This window comes from Girardinichthys multiradiatus, chromosome 10, assembly GCF_021462225.1.
Source record: "Girardinichthys multiradiatus isolate DD_20200921_A chromosome 10, DD_fGirMul_XY1, whole genome shotgun sequence".
In the NCBI taxonomy this organism is placed as follows: Eukaryota; Metazoa; Chordata; class Actinopteri; order Cyprinodontiformes; family Goodeidae; genus Girardinichthys; species Girardinichthys multiradiatus.
This window is the reverse complement of record NC_061803.1, coordinates 14367156-14388231: the sequence shown is the minus strand read 5'-3', so window position 1 is coordinate 14388231 and position 21076 is coordinate 14367156. Positions and strand designations below refer to the sequence as shown.

General features: G+C 39.6%; 1 protein-coding gene across 5 annotated transcripts in view; it reads right to left on the bottom strand.

The window, feature by feature from the left end:
• The window catches only part of ctbp2l (C-terminal binding protein 2, like), a 152819-nt gene that overhangs the window by 31575 nt on the left and 100168 nt on the right, over positions 1-21076 (bottom strand). Inside the window, exon 1 of one of the 5 annotated variants that reach the window (XM_047377333.1) lies at positions 12837-13524. The exons of the other annotated variants lie outside the window; for them this stretch is intronic. Within the exon in view, the coding sequence (XP_047233289.1) occupies positions 12837-12858 (22 nt within the window). The 5' untranslated portion in view covers positions 12859-13524. Of the gene's footprint in view, positions 1-12836; positions 13525-21076 lie in introns of those variants that run through there. 5 annotated transcript variants of the gene reach the window in all.

The following is a 21076-nucleotide window of genomic DNA, read 5'->3' as shown; positions in this document are numbered from 1 at the left end:
TGCCAAGAGGTAAATAGTAACTCTGAAAGAGCTGCAAGTACAGAATTGTGGCAAGGACTTGTTGTGTTCTACGTGTAACCATAATCTTGTGCATTCTTTAAATGTCTGGACTAAGAAGTATGGTTGAAGACATAAACCTTGTTTTGCAAAGAAAACATCCAAGACCTGCCTAAAATATTATTGAAAATGTTTACGAGTTATGGTCTGCTGAAGCTAGACTTAAACTGCCTGGAAACAATACAAAAAAGTATATTTGGCCACAGTGAAACATGATAGTGGCAACATCATAATCTGGGGTTACTTTTGTTCAAATGTAACAGGGATTTTTGTCAAGGGGAATTATATGATGACCAGTTTGAAATACCTGTCAGGTTTGACCCCAAACCTTCAGATGTCAGCTGGAAAAATGGAGAGAGATTTCCTTCCTTAACATTGCAGTGAGTTTAAGCATACTTTTAGATAAATAATTTTAAAACTTTCAGGTACTGGAATGGCCTTGCTGAGCAAAGAACTAAATTTGACAGAATATCTGTTGTAGGACAACTGAGATAAAATGTTCTCACAATTTGACACATTTTACCAGTTGGCAAATATAGACAAGTCTGGATGAGGGATGAAGACAAACTCCTTCTGAAGAAGTCTGAATAATGAAGTCGATGTAAAAGGTGCTTCATGAATGTTTGTTTTTTCTAGATGTACAGTACAGTATATAGATTGCAATAAAGGTTAATAAAAGTTGTACACTGTTTTTTCATTATCTATTTTTAATGTCACAAAAATCTGCCATTTTATCAGGCATGTGTAAAACTTTAAGAGCAATTGTATGGGAGTGAAAAAAAGGCTTTAATCGCTGAAACTGGCAATTAACAGGTTAAAGATTCAGAAGATTTATGAGTATTCGTTATGTAGATCGGAAATTAATAATGCCATTCATTGAAAAATAAAAAATTAAAGAAATATATTGATGTGTAGTATCTGTACAGCAATCTTTCAAGAACTTTTTTGTTCCCAATGGACACAGGTGGAGCACATTAGAAGACCCAAGGGTGAATGCAAGGTGAAAGGTGGAGGAAGACTCATTGGGTCAGCGCACTTTGGGATTACATCAGAGCAGGCTGATTAGGGTAGATAACAGTGAGATTAGAAGGTTTGAGATTAATAGTGTTGCATGTGGCTGTTGCAAAGCAGCAAAATAAACAGATGTTAGTGGTGAGGGAAAAGTAGCATGCTTAAAACAGACTAAGCACTGCCTGTTAACCTAAAAGGCTCCCAGGAGTCATATTAGAGGAGAGGGAGATGAAAGGGAAAACCGAGTAAAACGACAGGAGAGACGCACAGAAAAGCGAGCAGTCCAGTAGTGCAGCCTCTCAGGGCAGGCCGAGTGGATATCATAGTGCTAGTGTTGCCTCCTGCTGCCTGTCTGTTGTCATGGTGATCATTTGACAGGCTTTTGCCGTTATTGCTTTATTTTTAACCCCACTTGCATGCTAGACAAGAGCGGAGGTCAGATTTGCAGTGCAGAGGACAGAGATGTTGTCTGCCCTGATAAAAAGACAGCCTGTCCCCTGATTCCCCCATCAACCACTGCCTCCTACGTAAGCCTCCTACCCCCTCACTGCAGATAGGTGATGGCATACTGACCATCGGTCACATCTGGAAGGTGACAGCTCATTTAACATTAATAAAGGCAAATGGTAGAGACCGGACTGCAAATACAGTCCATTACATATGCTATTATTAACCAAAACCTAATAGACTAATCAACTAAGCCTTTAAATCTAAAAAAAAACTGATTAACCAGGTCATGCTCATCATGTATCCCTTTTATATGACAACATAGGTCAGTATGATAAGTCAAACGTATACCGATTATTCCCAATACTGCTAAAATAATATAAACAACATTACTAGCTACAAGACAGACTCTTGTAGCTAGTAATGTCGATTGAGCTCCTCCAAACTGCTGCTGGGTCGTTAATTAAGAAGTTGCTCTGTTAGCCTCTCGTTGTAGCTTCTAATCTCCTTGGTTTGTTTCCTCCCGTTCTAGAAAATACTTGCATCCAGTTCTCCAGACTGTGCAGGAATCCTGATACTTGGATTTAAATTAGGTGTGTTTTAAAGTACCTTGACATGTAATTTGCAGTGAATCGGTGCGATATGAATAAAACTGAATTAAATAGTCAGAACACGCTGTTTTAGCAGCTAAAACTCTTTGAAACACTTTCAAACCCCCTGCTAAGAATTTATTTGGTCAAATTTAAGCAAAAAACACTCATTACTAAACGGTGTGCTCAAGGCTTTTCCCAGATCTTGGAGCACATTTTGGAGGGGTGACGGCATGGTTAAACCTTCAGCTTGAATCTCCTCAAAGAAGTACGTTATCTTTACTCTGATCTCCACTGAATCACCCTGCAAGTTTTCTGTAAAGTCAGAACAATGAAATAAACAAAGGTGCACGAGAGCTGCTAAGTTCCAGCAGCTCGAGCAAACCCATTCACATCGGATTGATTTCATGTAAAATGAACATAAAAAAAACATCGACTGACGCGCTCTGCCTTTCAGAAAGAAGCCACAAGTGCTATAATCGAAGCAGTGGTTGTATGTAACACTTTTAGACAGGAGTGGGTGTGTAGGTGAGAGAAGTAGAGGATGAAGCAGGAAGGCAGAAAAGCTGTTGGCAGGCCCCATCAAACCCTCAGGCACAACTTAGATTGGCTGAACTCTGTGAATCATCCACTGCGTTTTTCCATGTCTCTAGCTGACCTTAGTCTTTTACTCTTTAAATCTCCCCGCTACAGACTCTTTCCTCAGTTACATCTCACAGCATTGTCTGCTGTACCACGCTTTATTCCTGGGGATCCTTGTGCGATAGCATCTTCTGACAGCTCCTCTTTTCTGCCGAAGTCTGGCTCCATGTATTTGTTTGCCCGCTGCATCTTCGAGTCATTTATCTCACTTCTCACATAAATTTCCTCCCGACCGTAGCCATCATTCCTCAGCTGTCTTTCGGTGATCTCCAACCTTCCTCCTTCCGTCATTCCTTCACCTCGACTGTCACTCCTCCTCTTACTTCTTTTCTATCATTTTTCCCTCCTTCACCGTTCCATAAGCTCAGTTGTACACCGCAGTGTGTGGATGTGTGTGTCCTCCATGTGGCAGGGTGATTTTCACTCTGCTGATTTTGATGAAGAGGAGATGATGTATTCAGGCAGGGGAAGCACGGAGGTGACAAGCAACACTCCCCTTGTGGTAAACTGACAGCATATATATCAAACCAGCCTCAACCAGAATCACTGGCTCTGTCAGCTTCACAATACCGCTGCATTCGCTTCTGATAAGTGATGCATTCATAACACCCTTATCAGCACCTTTCCCTCTGCGCCATGCAGCTTGACAGCATGCCTGTGGTTTGTGCGTTGGAAATAGTCTGTAATTATGTAGGATAGAATTTCACACGTTTAGATGTTGTAACCTGTGGAAACTTTAGGCACCTTCTTATTAAATTGGGGATATATATTTAGAGTGATGGCTGTATTATGGGAAGAAACTTGTGCCATCAGAAACTGAATTTGAATTGCTCAGACTGAATCTGTATTTGTCTAATTTGAAATTAAATGCATTGGTTTGAAAATAAATTTCACTAAACTGAAACTGAATATAATGGTTTAAAACTGAATTTCTTTGCTTTGAAAATTGTTTTGCTTGTATTGAAAATTCAGTTTGATTACTTTCACTTTACTATTACTATTACTATTCAGCCACAAAAAATATTTTCAACATTTTTAATGGCTGAATAATGAACAAGATCATAAAACAATAACATTTTAAAACAAAACAGCATATAAGCCATCAGCAATATGTAAAAGAGTAAACAAAAACCGTGATTTACAGTAGAGACGGCGTTATTAACCTTCAGGCTCCATTTATTTGGCTTCACAGCTCTGTGCTTCACAACATGGTTGCTAGGCAACAGAAGTTACGCTGAGGTAAGGGCAAGAGTAACGCAGACCGACATAACACCTGCGGCACACTATGCTAATCTGGCATGTTTAGCTAATAGCTACAGGTAGCATAAGTGTTGCTGTTTGACCATCATTTGTTTACATGACATTTCTTATAGATGCTCATTTGACTTGATGACTGACATCCGCCAAGCTCATGTATGCTGCACTGCTGCAGCTCAACATGCCGTAGAGGAAGTTTAACCTGATGAGAAACGTAAATCGATGGATCTGTGTTTGATTAATCTGTCTATCCTCAAGGACCCGGATGTGTGACACATAAGACTGAGTTTTGGAACTGAAATTGAATTACAGACCTGAAAGTGAAAGTAGTCAAAATGAATTTTTAATACAACGAAATACATTTTAAAAGCAAATCAATTCAGTTTCAAACCATAAAATTCAGTTTCAGTTTAGTGAAATTCATTTTCAAACCAATCCATTTAATTTCAAATTACACAAAACAATTTCAGTCAGAGCATTTCAAATTCAGTTTCTGATGGCACAAGTTTCTTCCCATAAACCTCCTCCCTCATCTGGTCTTTTGCAGCCTCTACCAGGTCTTTTTCTAGGATTACTCTAGTCGTGAGCTCCTTCTATCCTCCCATCAACTCTAACCAATTATCCAGTCCCTGCTAAAGAAAAGCATCCCCACAGCATGATACTGTCAACACCTTGTTTTACTATGTGGATGGTGTGTTCATGGATTTTCTGTGGCTTTATTTTAACAACAGCTTATTTTTTCGTACTCTTCTATAAATGTCAGATTTGTGGTGTGCACAACTAGTAGTTGTTCTGTGAACAGATTCTCCCACCTGAGCTGTGGATCTGTGCAGCTCCTCCAGGGTGGCCATGGAGCTCTTAGCTGTTTTTCTGATTAATGCTATCCTTGTCTGGCCTGTCAGTGTGGTCAGCCACGTCATAGTAGGCTTACAATCGTACCCCTTTCCATTTTCAAATGACAAACTAAACAGTGATTTTTGTTAAATTTAGAAATTCCTAAAAATAAAAATCTGAAAATGTGGTGTGCATTTGCAATAAACTCCCTATGATACCCTAAAATACAATCCAGTTCAACCAGCTGCATTCAGAAGTCGCAAAAGAGTTATATTATAAACACTTGTGTGTAATTTAGTCTCAGTATAAATACAGCTGTTATGTAAAGGCCTCAGAAGTCTGTTAAAGAGCATTAGTGAACATGAAGACTAAGGAATGCAGCAGACAGGTCAGGGATAGCGTGGAGATGTTTAAAGCAGAGTTATAGAGGTTATAAAACAATATCACATGCTTTGAACATCTCACAGAGCACTGTTCCATATCTCATCTGAAAATGAAAAGAGTGTAGCACAACTGCAAACCTACCAAGACGTGGCTGTCCACCAAAACTGACAGATTGGGCAAGCATTAATCAGAGAAACATCTAAGTGGCCCAAGAAAACCCTGGATGAGCTGCACAAACACATAACTCAGGTGAGAGAATCTGTTGACAGGACAACCATTAGTAATGCAGTCCACAAATCTGACCTTTAGCCAATATTGAAATTTGACATCAAGTGGTGGCAGCATTATGCTGTGGGGGTGCTTTACATAACCAGGAACAGGGAAGCTGGTCACCGTTGATGGGAAGATGAATAGATGTTGCTAAATACAGGTTAATCCTAAAACAAAAAAAACAAAAACAAAAAACTGCAGTGGATATTAATTGAGTTTTCTGCAAAGCAGAATGGGAAAAAAAGGATTCTACAAATTATTGAATCACAGGGATTAATACAAAGGCATGCTACACTTTTCAGATTTTTACTTGTAAAAAAAATTTGATAACCATGAATTATTTTCCATCCAATTTACACTGAGGGATTATGCACTATGCCGTCTTCATCTATCACATAAAATTATCCCAAAGCACATTAATGTTTTTAGTTGTTACATGACAAAATATGGGATAAACTCATTTGCAAGGTACTGTATTTGTTATACATGGCCTCTTTGCCATGATCACAGAAAAACATGTATCATCAATGCAACAGGCAGACTGAGCAATCTGCTAGAAATGTAATTCTGTCCAAGGCTAAGAATAAAAACTGTAACGCTCTAATACAGATATCAAAGTGTCAACATTAACTCTTAACTGAAGCATTTACTTTTTGTCACACATAAAAGCACATTACTTTAATCTGCAATGTATTTAAAAAAAAAATAGCCTCTTTGATGGTTAAATCTAAAGGAACGCATCACACACTGTCAGAGCTTCACATTGGCGGAGCTGTTCTGGAAGAACCAATTGTCCCTGTGGAATCCTCCATTTTAGACCTTTTTAAGCAATCGCCACATTTCATCAGATTTGTTTATCTTTCATCCTGGCTGAAATTTAAGTCTTACGCTGGTTAACTATCTCATCAAAATATTAGAAAATGGGATTAAATTTCCACTCTGTCAGCTCTCTGTTATAGCAGCGCCATGACGCGTTCACACAGCAACATCCAGGAATTTTACAGCAGTTCCTAGCAGGTCAGCCATGTTTTGTTTTTTGTTTTTCCACAGGCGCCTATGCTGCCATTGGCTCCCTCACGGCAGCCAACCACGGATATAAACTGAGCTGTGAATCGTACGGAGATGAGAGAGGGAGATGCACTTAGACATGGTGCATCAAATGTCAACAAATGTGCTAATCACTGAGGGTTAGAGCACTGTGGAGTGTTAGGGTGCATGAGAAAGTGCTCTTAATATCCCTCCCTCCTTAATTAATCCCCCTCGCTTCCTTTCATTTCTCTGTCTTCTCGCTTCCTCTGCTTGTTGCTAAACTGTTGCCAGGCTGCTAAACATGTGTGTAGATTTTTTTTCTTCTTATGATTCCACTGCGTATGAGTTAATTTTCACTAAGGGAGGCAGATGCCGTTGTGCGTTTACCTGCCAAAGGAACGTGCAACACACATTGACAAAAATACACAACCCCTGCTGGGTCTGTGTAATGATATAGTCTGTCAGATCCAGAGCTGCAGTTAATGATTTTCCTCACTGGTGATTAGTCCTGAAGACGATTTTTCCCCTCCAAAATTAATTACCTCTAAGTACTACAACATGTCAAAAACAAATGAACCAAACCAGGGATTAAAGTGATGTTTGCTTGTTTAATTGTAATAATAATGATGTAAAACAAACATAATTCTACTGTGATATGAATGAAGAGAAACTGTTTAAAACTTTTCTTTATCTCCACATGAGCAGACAAATGACTGAAGTATTATGAGATTCAGTTTAACTATGTTAAACACAAATTATATTTTTATTTAAAACAGAAAATATAATATTACTACCAGTGCTGCTAAAAAACAATTTTTTTTGTTAAAATGATATCATCAATAAAAATATATTGCTGTTTTGAGTTTATACATTGGCTAAAGCAAAAATATACAATAAATGCTAGATTCAGCACGTTTAAGTTCCCATAGAGCAGAATATTAGCCCTTTTTTAGATTTGCTCTCTCTTGAGAGAGAGACAAACAGAAAACTGATCTCTATTGACTCGCTGCCTAACAGACATGCCCCATGTGGCTTGCCAGCTGTACTTTTGAAACAGAGTTAGTGATGATCGGCACTCTCCTAATGCACATACCATGGCTGTGTGTTTTTTGCAACCGTAAAAATAACAGAGAAAAATATCCCAGAGCATGCTGAATTTGGGGATGCTGGCAGCCTTTTGCAAATCTCAGAGCTCAGGTAAGGATCTATATTCTGTATGGAGCACACGCAGAGACGGCAGTTTTAGTTATCCTAGCCATGCTAACTGCAGCAATCAGTAAAGAGAGTTTAATATTTCAACTTGGAAATCATTTTGTCATTGTCTTAAAATAATAATTAATGTTTTACAGAGATTACAGACTGCTCACAGCAGGAAAACTAGAAAACAATAGTTTGTTTACTGTTCTGATGTCTTTTTAAATTGTAGTTGTAAAGTGAGATTGGAAGTGGCCAAAATCCCTATTATCCAGTAAAAGCTTTCCAAACAACAGAGTAGAAATCAACTATAAAACTCTGATCGGTGCATTTCTAATATAACGTTAAACTTTATGCATGGTGTAATGAAACAGTTACTTTTTTAAACTTTAGTATACCTTTAAACTTGTAACTAGCTGATTATTAATCTCAAAAGCAGGCTGTGAAATAAATTTGAAAAATGTAATCTAATATCTTCTGAAATCCCAGTAACAAAGCATGTTGACCTCAGGGGTCTTAAAATATAACCGTTTTCTAAGTTAGAAGCTAAAGAACTTGGAAAGAAAAAAGGGAATTAGGTCGGAATCACAATTATTTTGGAAATCCAGGCTTGCTCTAAAAACAGGAAAAAACTCCTTTTTATAAAGAGAACAGCAACTTGTAAGATCAGCTGTTTTTACTTCTTTTCTGCACAACCTCACATCTTCAGGTTTTTAATTCTAATCTTCCCAGTAGAGAAATGGAGGCTGGAGGCTTTGGTTTCTTGGCCACCAACACTTAGTAAAAGAGTCTGGCAGCGGGATACAGCAGAGCAGCGTTGGGAGATGAGACCAGAGTTTCCATTATGTGGTGGTAGGGAGCTGGGAGACTCTTTGCTCTAGCCTCCGTGGCTGGTGTTAGGTTGCCTCCAATGGGGGGAGAGGGACCAGCAAAGGGGGTGGAGGGTGGTTGGGGAGGGGTAAGGGGAATTGTGATGTGGTCATGAGTGAAGAAAAGGAAATAAGGATTGGACAGGGCAGAAGAGGAGCAGGGCAAAAGACGGGTAGTAATGGGGGACCAGACAAGCCACTCCACTCCACTCCACCACACTCTCATTACCATTATCATCATCATGTGCTGTTACCAAGCAACCCAAAGCTGCTGTTTGCTAGTGCCAGTACTAGTGCCAGTTTGCAAGTGGCCAGCAGTTTAACCCCGAAACATGGTCGCGAGTCAAACAACACGAGACTATGTTCAGATGGCTAGGATACAAACACTGCCTTGCACAGTGGCGGTTCTTGCATGGACGGCACCCTGGTCAAGCCCCTACTTCTGTTGCCAAGCACAATCACTACTATTTTCCCCTTCTTCATGGCTGCCATCCAGAGAAACAGTCCCAGGTTGGGAAGATGAAATTTCTTCAAATTTCGCTCTAAAGCATAGCTAAAGGTTGTGCACAACCACTCCACAAAAAAGGAAAAAGAAAACACCATAGAATGACTAAAACTCTTCCCATGTGGGTACTGTATGATCAACAGCAAACATACCCTGATTTCAAAATTTTCAGGGGGGCACCAATTCTCCACTGACTGCAATAAAAGCAATAGCAAACTTGTTTACGGTGCAACTAACAAAGTTCTATTTTTTAATATATTACTCGTTCGTGGGGAACTAGCCATAAGAACCATATCAAAAACTTGCCTCGCATGTAGAATTCCAGCTAAGCAAACATGTTTAACCTTGCTAAAAGCCGAATTGCTTCAAACCTAAAATAAATTGATAAATAAAGTTTTAAAGGAATATTCCCCTATTACCCAGACGCGTAATGGGCCGGAAGGGGTCTAAGGAATTACCTCCTCCCCAGGGAGAAATGTTTGATTTTGGTGAAAACAAATGTGGACCAAAAAGCACCGAGTGCATCAATGAATGGGTTAAAGATGTAGATTTTCAGGCGTGGTGATGGTGTGGAGCTTAAGTGCGTGACCTTGTGCAGAGGCTATAGTCCTCAGTGTGGCTGTCCCGGGTTCTAGTCCCGGACCTGGCGACCTCTGCCATATGTCTCCCCCTCTCTTTGCCCCTCTTTCCTGTCTAGCTACTATCAAAAAAATGAAAAATACAGACCTCTAGTGCCACAAAATAAATATAAAAAAAGAAGATGTAAATTTTCCTGGTTTGTTTATTTAGTCTTTCAATTTTACAAATAAGTTGAGGTCATTAACTTAAATCTGTAGTCCAACTTTTCTTTACTTTTTTTACTTTCCTTTATCATGCCACTGCAATGTACTTTTTTAAAAATGTTTTTTGTCATCATGTAGGGCACTTGTCTTGTTGCTGAAATGTGCTATGCAAATAAACTTGCCTTACCTAAATTACAGCCCCAAAAAAAACTTAACTAACCTCACTTTTTTATTCTCATTAAATTATGACACAAACAACTGAGTTAAGCTGTTACCTCATTTTGTTTCCCACAATTCTGGGTTATAGGCAAAATAACAGGCAAAACATGAGTTGCAAGTAATACAACATTTTTGATGTACCTTGCCCAAACAGCAATTTGGCTGAAATTTAGGGTCCACCTATGAAAGGAAAAAAAAAAAAAATACTGTTTAACTTTAGAATAATAACTACCCATCAGGTCTTTCCTCAGCATCAAAAGAAACTTTGAGGAAACTAAGGTGACCTGTGGTATATTGTTTTCCACTAACGAATGTACAAACACAATACAATTCCAGTTGGGTAACAAACAATAGATTACCACTAAAGGATTTCAGAAAATACAAAGTTTTAAGGACAGACTATGAAGAGAACAACAGGTAATTCTGCTTTGTTAGTATTCTGGTTGACGACATCACAAGAGGGCCTCATACCAGACTGATCAGCTGGCATTAAATGGACTTATTTATTTTGCGTTTTTTTGAGTCATACCAACCAACTCAAAGCGCTTTACACCAGAGTCAAATTCACCCAACCGCATACACATTCATATACTGAAATGCAGATTGATATACAACCTGAGGTTAAGGGCCTTGTCCAGGGGCACATCGGCATGTGACAGCAGGAAGCTGGAACTGAACCCACAATTTTCGGATTGCAAGAAGATTGCTCTTCCCATCCAAATATGTATTAAATGACTTTGAGTTGTTTAGTAACAAAATAAACTAAAGTTAATCCTGGCTTATTTTGTAATTATTCAGCAGGTGTCATTACAAACACACCTCAGTTTCTTTAAAATAAAAGCATTTCCTGTTATGTTTATCCAGAAATGTATAAGTCTGTTTTCATTTACTCACTACATCACACCTTGGTCTTTATTTTGTGAATCACCACATACTTTGGAACATGTTTACTAGGGGTGCACTGATTGCTGTTTTCTGGCCAATCACAGTCTTTAAAAAGCCTGACCTGCCGATTCTGATTTAGGCCAATACCGATTTTCTGCATAACTGACACTGTCAGGTGTCATAAGGTCACAACACACCTTCAATGTTCCAATCTTATGTTGTCAACAGTTGTGAACCACGCACATGCAGACGTGACCTAATGGGTGGGTCTGTCAGTCAGCCCTCTCTCACAGCAGAGCAATAGCGGACAGTAGGTCAATTTCAGACCTTTGAGGAGGTAGGTGAAATTGGTGGATAAGATTGGCTTCACATGCAAGAATCGTCCAATCATTAAGGAAATTATGGCCGATCAATCGGTGCACCCCTAATGTTTACTGTTCAGATTTGACAGTAAAGATTTTAAAATGCAAGTTTAGAACATACTTTCTTATAGTCAGGCAAACCCTCAAACTTTATATAATGTACTTTATTGTATGAAATTGCTTCCTGTGTGGAATGGGTTAATGCTTGTTGATTTCTAAATGAAAACATTCCGAAATTAACAAGCATTAAACCATTTCTACGTGAAATTTATATTAATCTTTCTAGTAATGTCACTCTACTCATTATTATTTTACAAAGCAATTCACAGAAATGAATAGCAATCTTTTTTTACATGCTGAACATAATGTTCTGACAAAGATGCTAAGTGTCAACCTAGGTCTATGGATGTTTTTAAGTCATAACCTACAGCAACTCTTTTAGGCAGACCAGATGACAGCATTCAATGTGAGAATGTTCTTTTTTAGGCTTTTGCCTTGTGTGATCTCACCAGAGGCATTTGCAAAGGAGGCTTGTTTTTTGGGAGGGTAGATTTTATTTAGATCAAATTATGTTTTAAATGAAATTACAAAACTAATGTCATTACTGTGCATGTCGTTCTATAGGTGGCAAACTGTATGTAAAGTAAGTTTGATTGATTTTACAGAAAAGTCTGGTGGATAGCTTTAACTACCACATTTTGCGTCATGCATAAAGCACAAGATGCAAAGGCAAAGCGATGCCTGCAAGAACACATGCAAACAGTGGGAATGCACTTGTATGGACGTGGTAATTAACGGATGGGAACTAGTTTAGGACCTTGGCAACATGCCAGCAGCTTGACTGTGGCATAATGCACAGATGTGCCATTAAGTCAAACAGCACTATGTTTTCCTCAGTGAAGCTTCCTTCCATTTCTAAAGGCACTCTGCCAAAGTGTGTACTGAATTTACTCAGTTAATACTTTCCTGATTCCTGATACAGCAGCGGCTGAAAAGAAGAAGGGGGTGAAGCGGATAAGGGAGAGAGGGTGTAAGCACTCTTTGTTGACAGCCCTCTCTGTGCCCTTCCCTTCTTTCACTTTCCCAAAAGTAGCGCACAAAGGCCACTTGTCCTGGCGCTGCTAGTGCCCCACCCCTGTCCCCAGCCCGCAGTTCACAACACCAATCCATCCCCCTGCCGAGAACATGAGCACACGCATGTTTTAAATGGTGCCCTCTGTGGGGCACTGATGAGCCGGCACCCACATGGCACAACCGAGCCATCCCAAAGGTTTTGATTCTTCCGTAAAAACCACAAAGTACAGCAGGTCAAAAACCAAAACAAGCCAGGTTCAGACGCTTGACTAACACCTTACTGACCACAGCAACCACCACACACATTTCAGACATCCTCTTATTCATGACACCCACACCCTCCCACCCACTTCACCTCCCACCTCCCTTAACATGCCAGACTTTATTAGACGTCCAGAAAAGAAAACATGAAACATGCTGCTTGCCTGGAAAATGTTGCCTCCACATTCTTAAAGGCTCAAAGCCCGAGCATTGCAACAAAAACAGAAGTCAGAGGAAGAAAGTTGGAGGTAAAAGTCTTATTAAAAAGAAAAATCAAAAAGGAAGACAACTGTAAAAAAAAAAAACCAAGAAGGGTATCCCCTCCTCCTCCTCCTGCAATGCCTTAACCTCCCCTCCCTCCCTGCCTCCCTCCTCTCGCGGAGTCACTCCTCTTGGTCTGGCCTTGTCAGTGAAGGGAAGGGGCTTCTGCACTGCGAGTTCACGCTAAGCCCCCCGGCTGCATCATCTTTTAGTCCGTGCCTTTCATGGCTGGGAGAAAAAAAGCACCGTCCACCCTTCGACTGCGTCTCTGTGTGCGCGAACACACACACCAGGAGGATGAATCTGGTGATCGGTTGCAGGAGAAAAGGAGGAAAAGCTTTTGTCCTTTATAATCTCCCGAAGAAGAAAAAGCCGTGGTCAGGAGAGGACGCTAGCTGGAAAGTCTCTGTGCTGCTTCCTCTGCTGTCAGCTACGCAACAAATACCCAGTGTGCATCCTCTTGGTTTTGTTTGTTTCAGAGAAAAAAAATCTCACCGAAGAAAGGAAAAAAAATCTGTAAATCAGAAATGCCAGCTTGAACATGCGGAGCCGTGCTCTCTGGGTTCGCAGGCTGCGATCGCTTCATAGGATTCGCACAAGCACAATCCCTCCCCCTCTTTTTCCCCCCTCCTCCTCTGCTGCCTGCTTCTTCTCCCAATTTTTTTTTTCCTTTTTTATTTCTGATCTGGACTCCTCAGTGTTTTGAGAACGGCTGTCCCATTTTTTCCACCACTCTTAGCTGCACACACTACCCCTGCCTCGCTTTCCTTTTTCTTCCCAATTATTTGAGTCCCTCCTATCATCTTGTCACCTTCCCATCTTCCATTTTTTAGCGTTCCTGCACATTTGTCAGAATGTCAGATTTTCCAAACTTAGATTTCCAGAGCTCTCAAATTTTATTAGATGGTTTTAAAAGTAAAAATACAAAATTCACTCTGAATTTTGTATTTATGAAGGAGCATTAACAATGAAACTAGGAAAGATGGATGGATGGATGGATGGATGGATGAATTTAACTTTACTGTATGGGATAGGGTGTAAAGTCTGAAAATACACTTTTTTATATTGTATTTTATTGTCCAATACTGAAAAATACATAAATAAAATTCCAGATTTTTCTAGAAATCTGCAAAAAAACATTATTCAGACTCAGACTCAATCCTGAAATGTTACAGAGGAAGATGTAAGTGCTGATATGTAGTTAGATCAATGCATTCAGCTTACGGTCATTGCTGATTTTTATGGAAGTCATCAGAGGGAAGTGTGTTAGGATCACAGTTTGAGTCCAAGAAGAAGGAAGCTGGAGTGACAGATCGTTGAGCTGAATGGCCGGCAGTAGGAGCGGCTGGTTGGAAAAACAAAGCAAGCAGAGGCTCTCTGCCACTCTGCAGCAAGTTCAGGGCATGCAGAGGAAAACACACACACACACACCTCATCGGCTGCATGACAAGCGCGACCAATGTACAAAGAGTCCAGTGCCAGAAGCGATTATCAGTGACACAAAAGTGAAAAGGTGGAACTATCCAGGCACTCTGTGTCCGCAGGATGGTTGGAAGTGTCTATCGTGGTGAAAAATGTCACCTGCATGGAATAATGACGTGCATTCACTTTATGTGTGTGTGTGTGTGTGTGTGTGTGTTTTTTTTTTTTCTCAGCAGCCAAACAAGCAGAGACACGGCACGTCATCCGAGCCACTGTCTGCAGAAACGACACATCTGAGAAGCGTGACCATCAAAGGCTGCAACTTCCTGCCAGCCGGCAAGACAAACACACACACATGCATGCATACACCCTTGATGGAGTGTGTGGATATGGCTGCCCCTCTGATCTTTCTGTCTTCAATAACATAAGAGAAAGTGCTGCAGAGGAGAGAATAAGGGGGGAGGGTGACTGACAGAGATATGTTAATATGGAACATGATAGAGATGGATCACATCCAACAGACACTGAATCACTCTGGGAGTTTGGGAATATTTTAGGAATAAAAGGAAAGGTAAAGGAAGGTGGAGTGTGTAGAAATACTGCAGGTTTGTGTAAGTGGCCTCTTCTGTTGTTGGGTAAAAAAACTGTTTTAATTAATTTTTTTTTAACTTTTATTTTATTTTATTAAATCAGTCGTTCTATAAATTAATGTTTTATTGCAGTAGCATAATCTCTAAAACATCAAATTTAGGAGGAATCCAACTTTTACATACATTCCTCGATGGGAAATTACAAGTGCCAAACTAATTCGTCAATACTTTTTTATAACCTACTTCTTCCATATAACAAGGCAGGAGCATACAGAGAGAAGGATCTTTGACCAGCTTTTTTTGCACATTCCCTTGATACCGTCCAGAATCTTAGTTCCTTGCTTGTGCTATCTTCTCTTCAGCTCACCTCCTTGGTTCTATAGGATTTAGGTAGGAGAACTGAAATGGCTGTGAAAGAATACTGATTTTGTGTCTGGTGAAATACTTCTGTGCAGGTTAAACTATGGTTTTCATCACTATCCTTTTGAAATACCGGAGGATGACCATTATTCAGTTTTCTTATAAAGTACCACATTTTCGTCTAAAATCAAGTATTTCAAAGAGTTCATAATGTTATAGATGCTGACTGTGTTCAAGATTAGGAAGAAGAAAAAGTCCACAGCATCACAGATCCTCTACTGTACAGTGAGTTTGAGGTGCTCTTTCACATATTTATCCTTTGTTTTACACCAGACCGACCGGAAGTCATTAATCTCAAAAGGGTCAGTCTTAGTGTCATCTGACCAAAGCACACATTTTAAGTTAACAGTCCTAGTAGTGATTAGCAAACTCCACTCATCTACGCCGGTGAGGGCAGCACAGAAATTTATTTTTTTAATCCACATCAGTGATGGGCATTTGTTTCTTCAAACAGGGCCACATTAGTAACTATTCATGATAACAATCCATATATCACAGTAACTTGATGTGAATCTATGGATGAACCTATATTATTACATAAACATATTTAATAATGAACTCTACATACAATGTTTTTTATTCGACTACTGGTAGCGGTTGTTGCTAAAATGTAAAATACCATACTGAAAACAAAAACTACTATCTTTCTGCAAATTATTTTTGGTTAAAAAAATGTCCAAGTTCTCATCAAATAGAGCTACATTAATAGGAAATTAATATTAATAGATTTTAAAGCTTTTATTTTAGTTACTACTTTTTTTTTGTAATTGTACAGTAAATTTCATGAATCATCAATAACACTCTTCAGTTTAGGTAATTACACTGCCTCACTTTTACCCCAGACAGTTATGTACTTTGAAATTACATTCTCAACTGAAAAAATGTCAGCCAGACAACGGTGGTTCGCACGTGTGGCGCCCCTCTTTCTGCCACCTCCCAACCAATCAAAATGCAAGAAATCATTTAAAACGTCAACTGACAGATGAGTTACATTTTTTATTTGGTGCATGTGTGTATCCTCCCTTCTAATGAGGCCCAGGGCAATTGCCCATAACGCCCATCAAAAGAATCGCCACTGCACATTGATATGAATAGCTGAAATTGCCTTGTTCTGAGCCACTGCTTGCTTGACTTGTCTGTCAGCATCATCCTTGTTTTTGCAAAGACAGAGCATACTGACAGCTAAATTCTAGCAAAATACTACTTAATAAAATATCTCATTTCCAAATTTAAGGGTTTAAACTTGTACTTAAATAAGAATTTGATGACAGTTTGCTTGGAGGTCAAAGTAGAAAGAAGGTGCTCTAGAAAAGCATTTTTTAAATTTATTTTAGTTTCAGTGATGATTTTTTGAGCCACTTTTATTTAATTAAGGCTGTAACAGATGTGAAATTCAGCTTAATCTTTTGTATATATCAGAAACAGCTAAACAATTAAAATCAGAGGATTTGTTTTTCTATTTTCTCCTCTCTCTCTCGAAAAGTCTATACAATTGTTGATCTCAATGGGCTTAATAATGTTTGAGTCCAACAGTTGATGAAATCCTTGTTACACGTTTGGAGAGGGCGACAAAACACTAACGAGAACAGATTGGCACAGCAGGAAACCTCCCTGCAAACAAACAACTGCTTTTACAGACGAAAGGCAGCCAGATCTGAGTTTCAACCAGGACTGACTTCGCATCTGTTTTCACGATGCACAGATTCAACCAAAGTGATTATACAACCATTGTTAGTAAATATTTTCACATGAAAAAAAAAAAGGATTTGGGTGTTTTAATAGTTTGTTCCCTTTTCTTACCATTCTGTCCACATGTGTGCAATTTCATCTAAGTGTAAATCTGGCTGTTCTGTAAGGTCCTCAGAGGTTTGTTAGAGAACTCTAATGACAAATACCAAGGAACAGCAGAAAGCTCAGAGATAAAGTTGTTAAGCTTAACACAGGGTTACATTATAAAACACTACTTCAGCATTTGAACATCCCATGGAGCACTGCTTACTCTATCCAACTAACACTTCAAGTGAACATTACCCTGAAAACACCATTCCTCCTCTGATACACGGTAGTGGTAGCTATAAATCGCACTCCGCGGATGACCTTTCTAGAAGTATGGGAAGAAGAAATCCTGGTTGCATTTTGCCTCTCACCATGTAGGGGACACACAAACATGTTGAGGAAGGTGCTCTGGTCAGATGTGACTAGAACTAAACCTTTCGGCCTACATGCAAAAAAATGCTTTCCTTGCGGTGGAAAATTAACACTCAACACCACACTGAACACACCATCCCCACAATGAAACATCATGTTGGCAGCATCACGCTGTGGGAATGCACTTCCCAGCAAGAACAGGGAAGCTGGCAAGAGTTGCAGGGGAAATGCATAAAGACAAATACAGAGAAATCCTTGAAGAAAAAATCTTGAGTCTGGGACAGAGTTTTATCTTCTAGCAGGAAAACAACCCTAAACATAAAGCCACAGCTACAAATAAATGGCATAGTTCAAAGCATATTCATGTGTTAGGATGCCCCGGTCAAAGTAGAGATGTAAATGCAATGGATAAACTATGGCAAGACTTTTGCAGCTATTTTGCAAAGAACAATAAACAAAAATGTAGTCTCTAGATGTGCAAGACATAACATAAAAGACTTTAAATACAGTGAAAAGTGGTTCGATAAAATATTGAAAACCAGGCATCATTTTCCATTTTGCAATTATGCATTTTTGTGTTCCATCACCTAAAATCTAAAAAGAAATTGTGGTGGTAATATCACAAAACTAGAAAACCATGCATGGGGTATACAAAAATTGCAAGGCATGTTACAGTTTAAAAATGAACAATCTCAACAATCTCAACAAAACTAGCTGTTGTGCCAACTTGTTATTCTAAAATGCAGTTTGCTTTTTATTTATTAGATGTATTTCTCGGCCTGTTATCTCCCTCCAGCTGGATGCCTTCCTTAAGCCCTGACCCTTAGCACAGTAAAACATCAGAAGCAGCAGTCATGCTCTGGAAGACCCCACAATTGACCCAAGTCTCCTATGTGGATTTAACACAGAAAGGAATCTCTCTTCGTTAACCAGCCTAATTATACTGTATGTGCCCTTTTCCTGTAAGTGTGTCAGTGCAAGAACTTGGCTGATGAGAGGAGCTGAATGTAGAGGCCAGTTAAATCCCCCTAAAGCCCTTAAATGGATTTTTAGGAAATAAAGAGGGTAGAGCGAGCCAACCTGCTGCTTGCAGGCGAGGACTGAGTTCAGGGTATCTAAATTAGAGGTTCAGGGGTTCACTTTAGATGCAGGAATTCGGTCAAAGGGTGTTCAGCTTTACACCAGGTTTACCACTGATGATTCCCCTGTAATATTTTAAAAGGATGCTCTCCTCTGTGACTTTTGCTTCTACTCCTTAGAATGCTTCTGAAGCATACTGCTTTTGTTTTCTAGGCTTCCTTGTCGTTTACTCTACAGGGAAAATCAATTCGTTTGTTTAGGACGGGGTGTTGAAAATTATTACCCCAGTAATATTCACATTGAAAAAGCTAATGGAACTGGAAACGTCCGATTATGTTGCAACCACGAAGCCACTTTGGAGAATGAGCATTTAGCAAAACTTACCAAAACCACAGTTATTCTCTGCTTGGTTTATTATTTTTCAGATCTGCATATAAATGCATTTACGTAGTTGTTTAATGCTTGTTTAGTTATTAGCAAACTATGAAGCGTGTGGTGTTTTATTTTGAAACTACCAGTATTAAATTACCAGTAGAAAAAGTAAATCCGGCTTGGTAAAAAACAAGGAAAAATAATTCTGGAGGTGTATAGGGGTTACTGAGAGTAACTTTAGTTTGCACCCCAGCTTGGCGTGCCAAAAGAAATGGTTGCTGTTACATTCATGTTAAACTTCAGGAGAAGAGAAAGGTTCATACATTTAAGCTGTTATTTAAATACATGTGTGTTTCAATATGCCTAACAGGACCTAAACAGGAGCAGCAAACTAGTAGTTTGATGCTTCTGATTTATTTTTCTTTGTAGCGCTTCAACACATAATTATATGGAAGAAACATTCAAGAAATGTTATGATCCATCAGTGCAAGCGACCATTATTCAGTCAGGGATGCTACTATTGGTTTGCACACCAGATACTATACTGTCACACAATGACAATGTCAGTTTTCATGTGACAAAATTTATGTTTTTTCAGAGTTCTCAGCCATTTGTAGCTGTTTTTTTCACTATGAATTTACACAGATACTGTATTGCACAGAAGTTTAGAAGGCTTTAAATATTGAACCTGCATAAACAACAAAAATTAGCTGGCTGGCTGGATGTACTGCTTGATGCATAAACAGATGCCAAGGTGAAAGATAAACAGACAAATTAAAGAACAAATCTCTTCTGAACAAAATAAAAGCCACAATTCTTCTATTACTGCACAGACGTAACATCAATTAACTCATCAACCTTGATGCTCTGGAGATTGTTAATGCTGATTTTTCCTTGAAGTGCACTGAAATGTGACTTTCCTTTTAACAGTTCAATGCATCAGCACTAAGAACTTTACTATTTTAAATCTATAAACGCCTCAACTAACACCAAGTTTAATAAAATTCAAATGAAGGTTAGTTACATGTTTTGTTGCATAAAGTGAGATAATCTTGTGATTCCTTTATATTCCATCGGATTCAAAACCACTAGGTCCACCTCTATCACAGGACCCACTGCACATTTTTTCTCTGTTATGTTATAATCCCTAGAAAAAAAATGTAAATCAGCCCTAGAAGAAAACCATACGTCAGTATCAGCCAGGAAAAGTCTGATCATGTAGCATTGTTTTCTTCTGAAGCATTGTTAATTTTCCTGTATTAAATATTTAACTAAGAAGCTCAGGTTTATCCACCTGCCCTGTAGTTGTAGGCAGGATAAATGCCACCCCTCAGGCATATATGTCGACATACACGCCTGTGGGGTGGTAGACCCCCCTCTCAGCAGCTGTCCAGATAACAAACCTAAGTAAACACTGCCTCTCTGCTTTTGTTTTGCCCGTCTTTTTTTCCCCTCCCACGCCTTGGTCCCCGCGGAACCACACGGAATGGGCCAGAAAAGATGCAGGGATGAAGGATGGTGAAAGCGAAAAATGGAAAAGAGAAGAAAACAAGAGGAGGGATAAATTACAGCATGGGAATGCAAATGAGTGTATTTTATTTGGGGGTAGCCAAGGAGGGCAGGCAGGCTTTATCTTCCAGGCAGGAACAGCCCCCCTGTGGCCTCTGGATCAGTTGTAGCAAGAGCGGAGGGGAAAAAAAAGTGAATATTCTCACTCTGTCTTTTTACTTGGGGAGGAATAAAAAACAAGCAAAGTGAGAAATATAGCAAATACAAAACCTCTCAATTCTCAGAGGCTGCTGCAGCCATAAAAAAATGATATTTTGTTATGTTGTTACGCTGCCATCGTCACTGCTTTTCCTGCACCTCCTCCACCCAGACCATAGGAAAGTTGCAGAAATACGGGCACAGAGCCTGGCTAAACACAGCCCTGCCACCAATGCCTCCAACTCCCCCCATTTGGGAGTGAGAAAGTAAGCATGGGGGAACGAGCTGGGGAGGGAGGAAGCAGTTTGCGCCAGCTGCAGGTGGTCTCCAGATGTAGCGGCTCTGGGGACAGACACTCCAGCCCCGTTGAGAACGGCTCAGAGCTCCCTCCTTCCCTCTTTTCC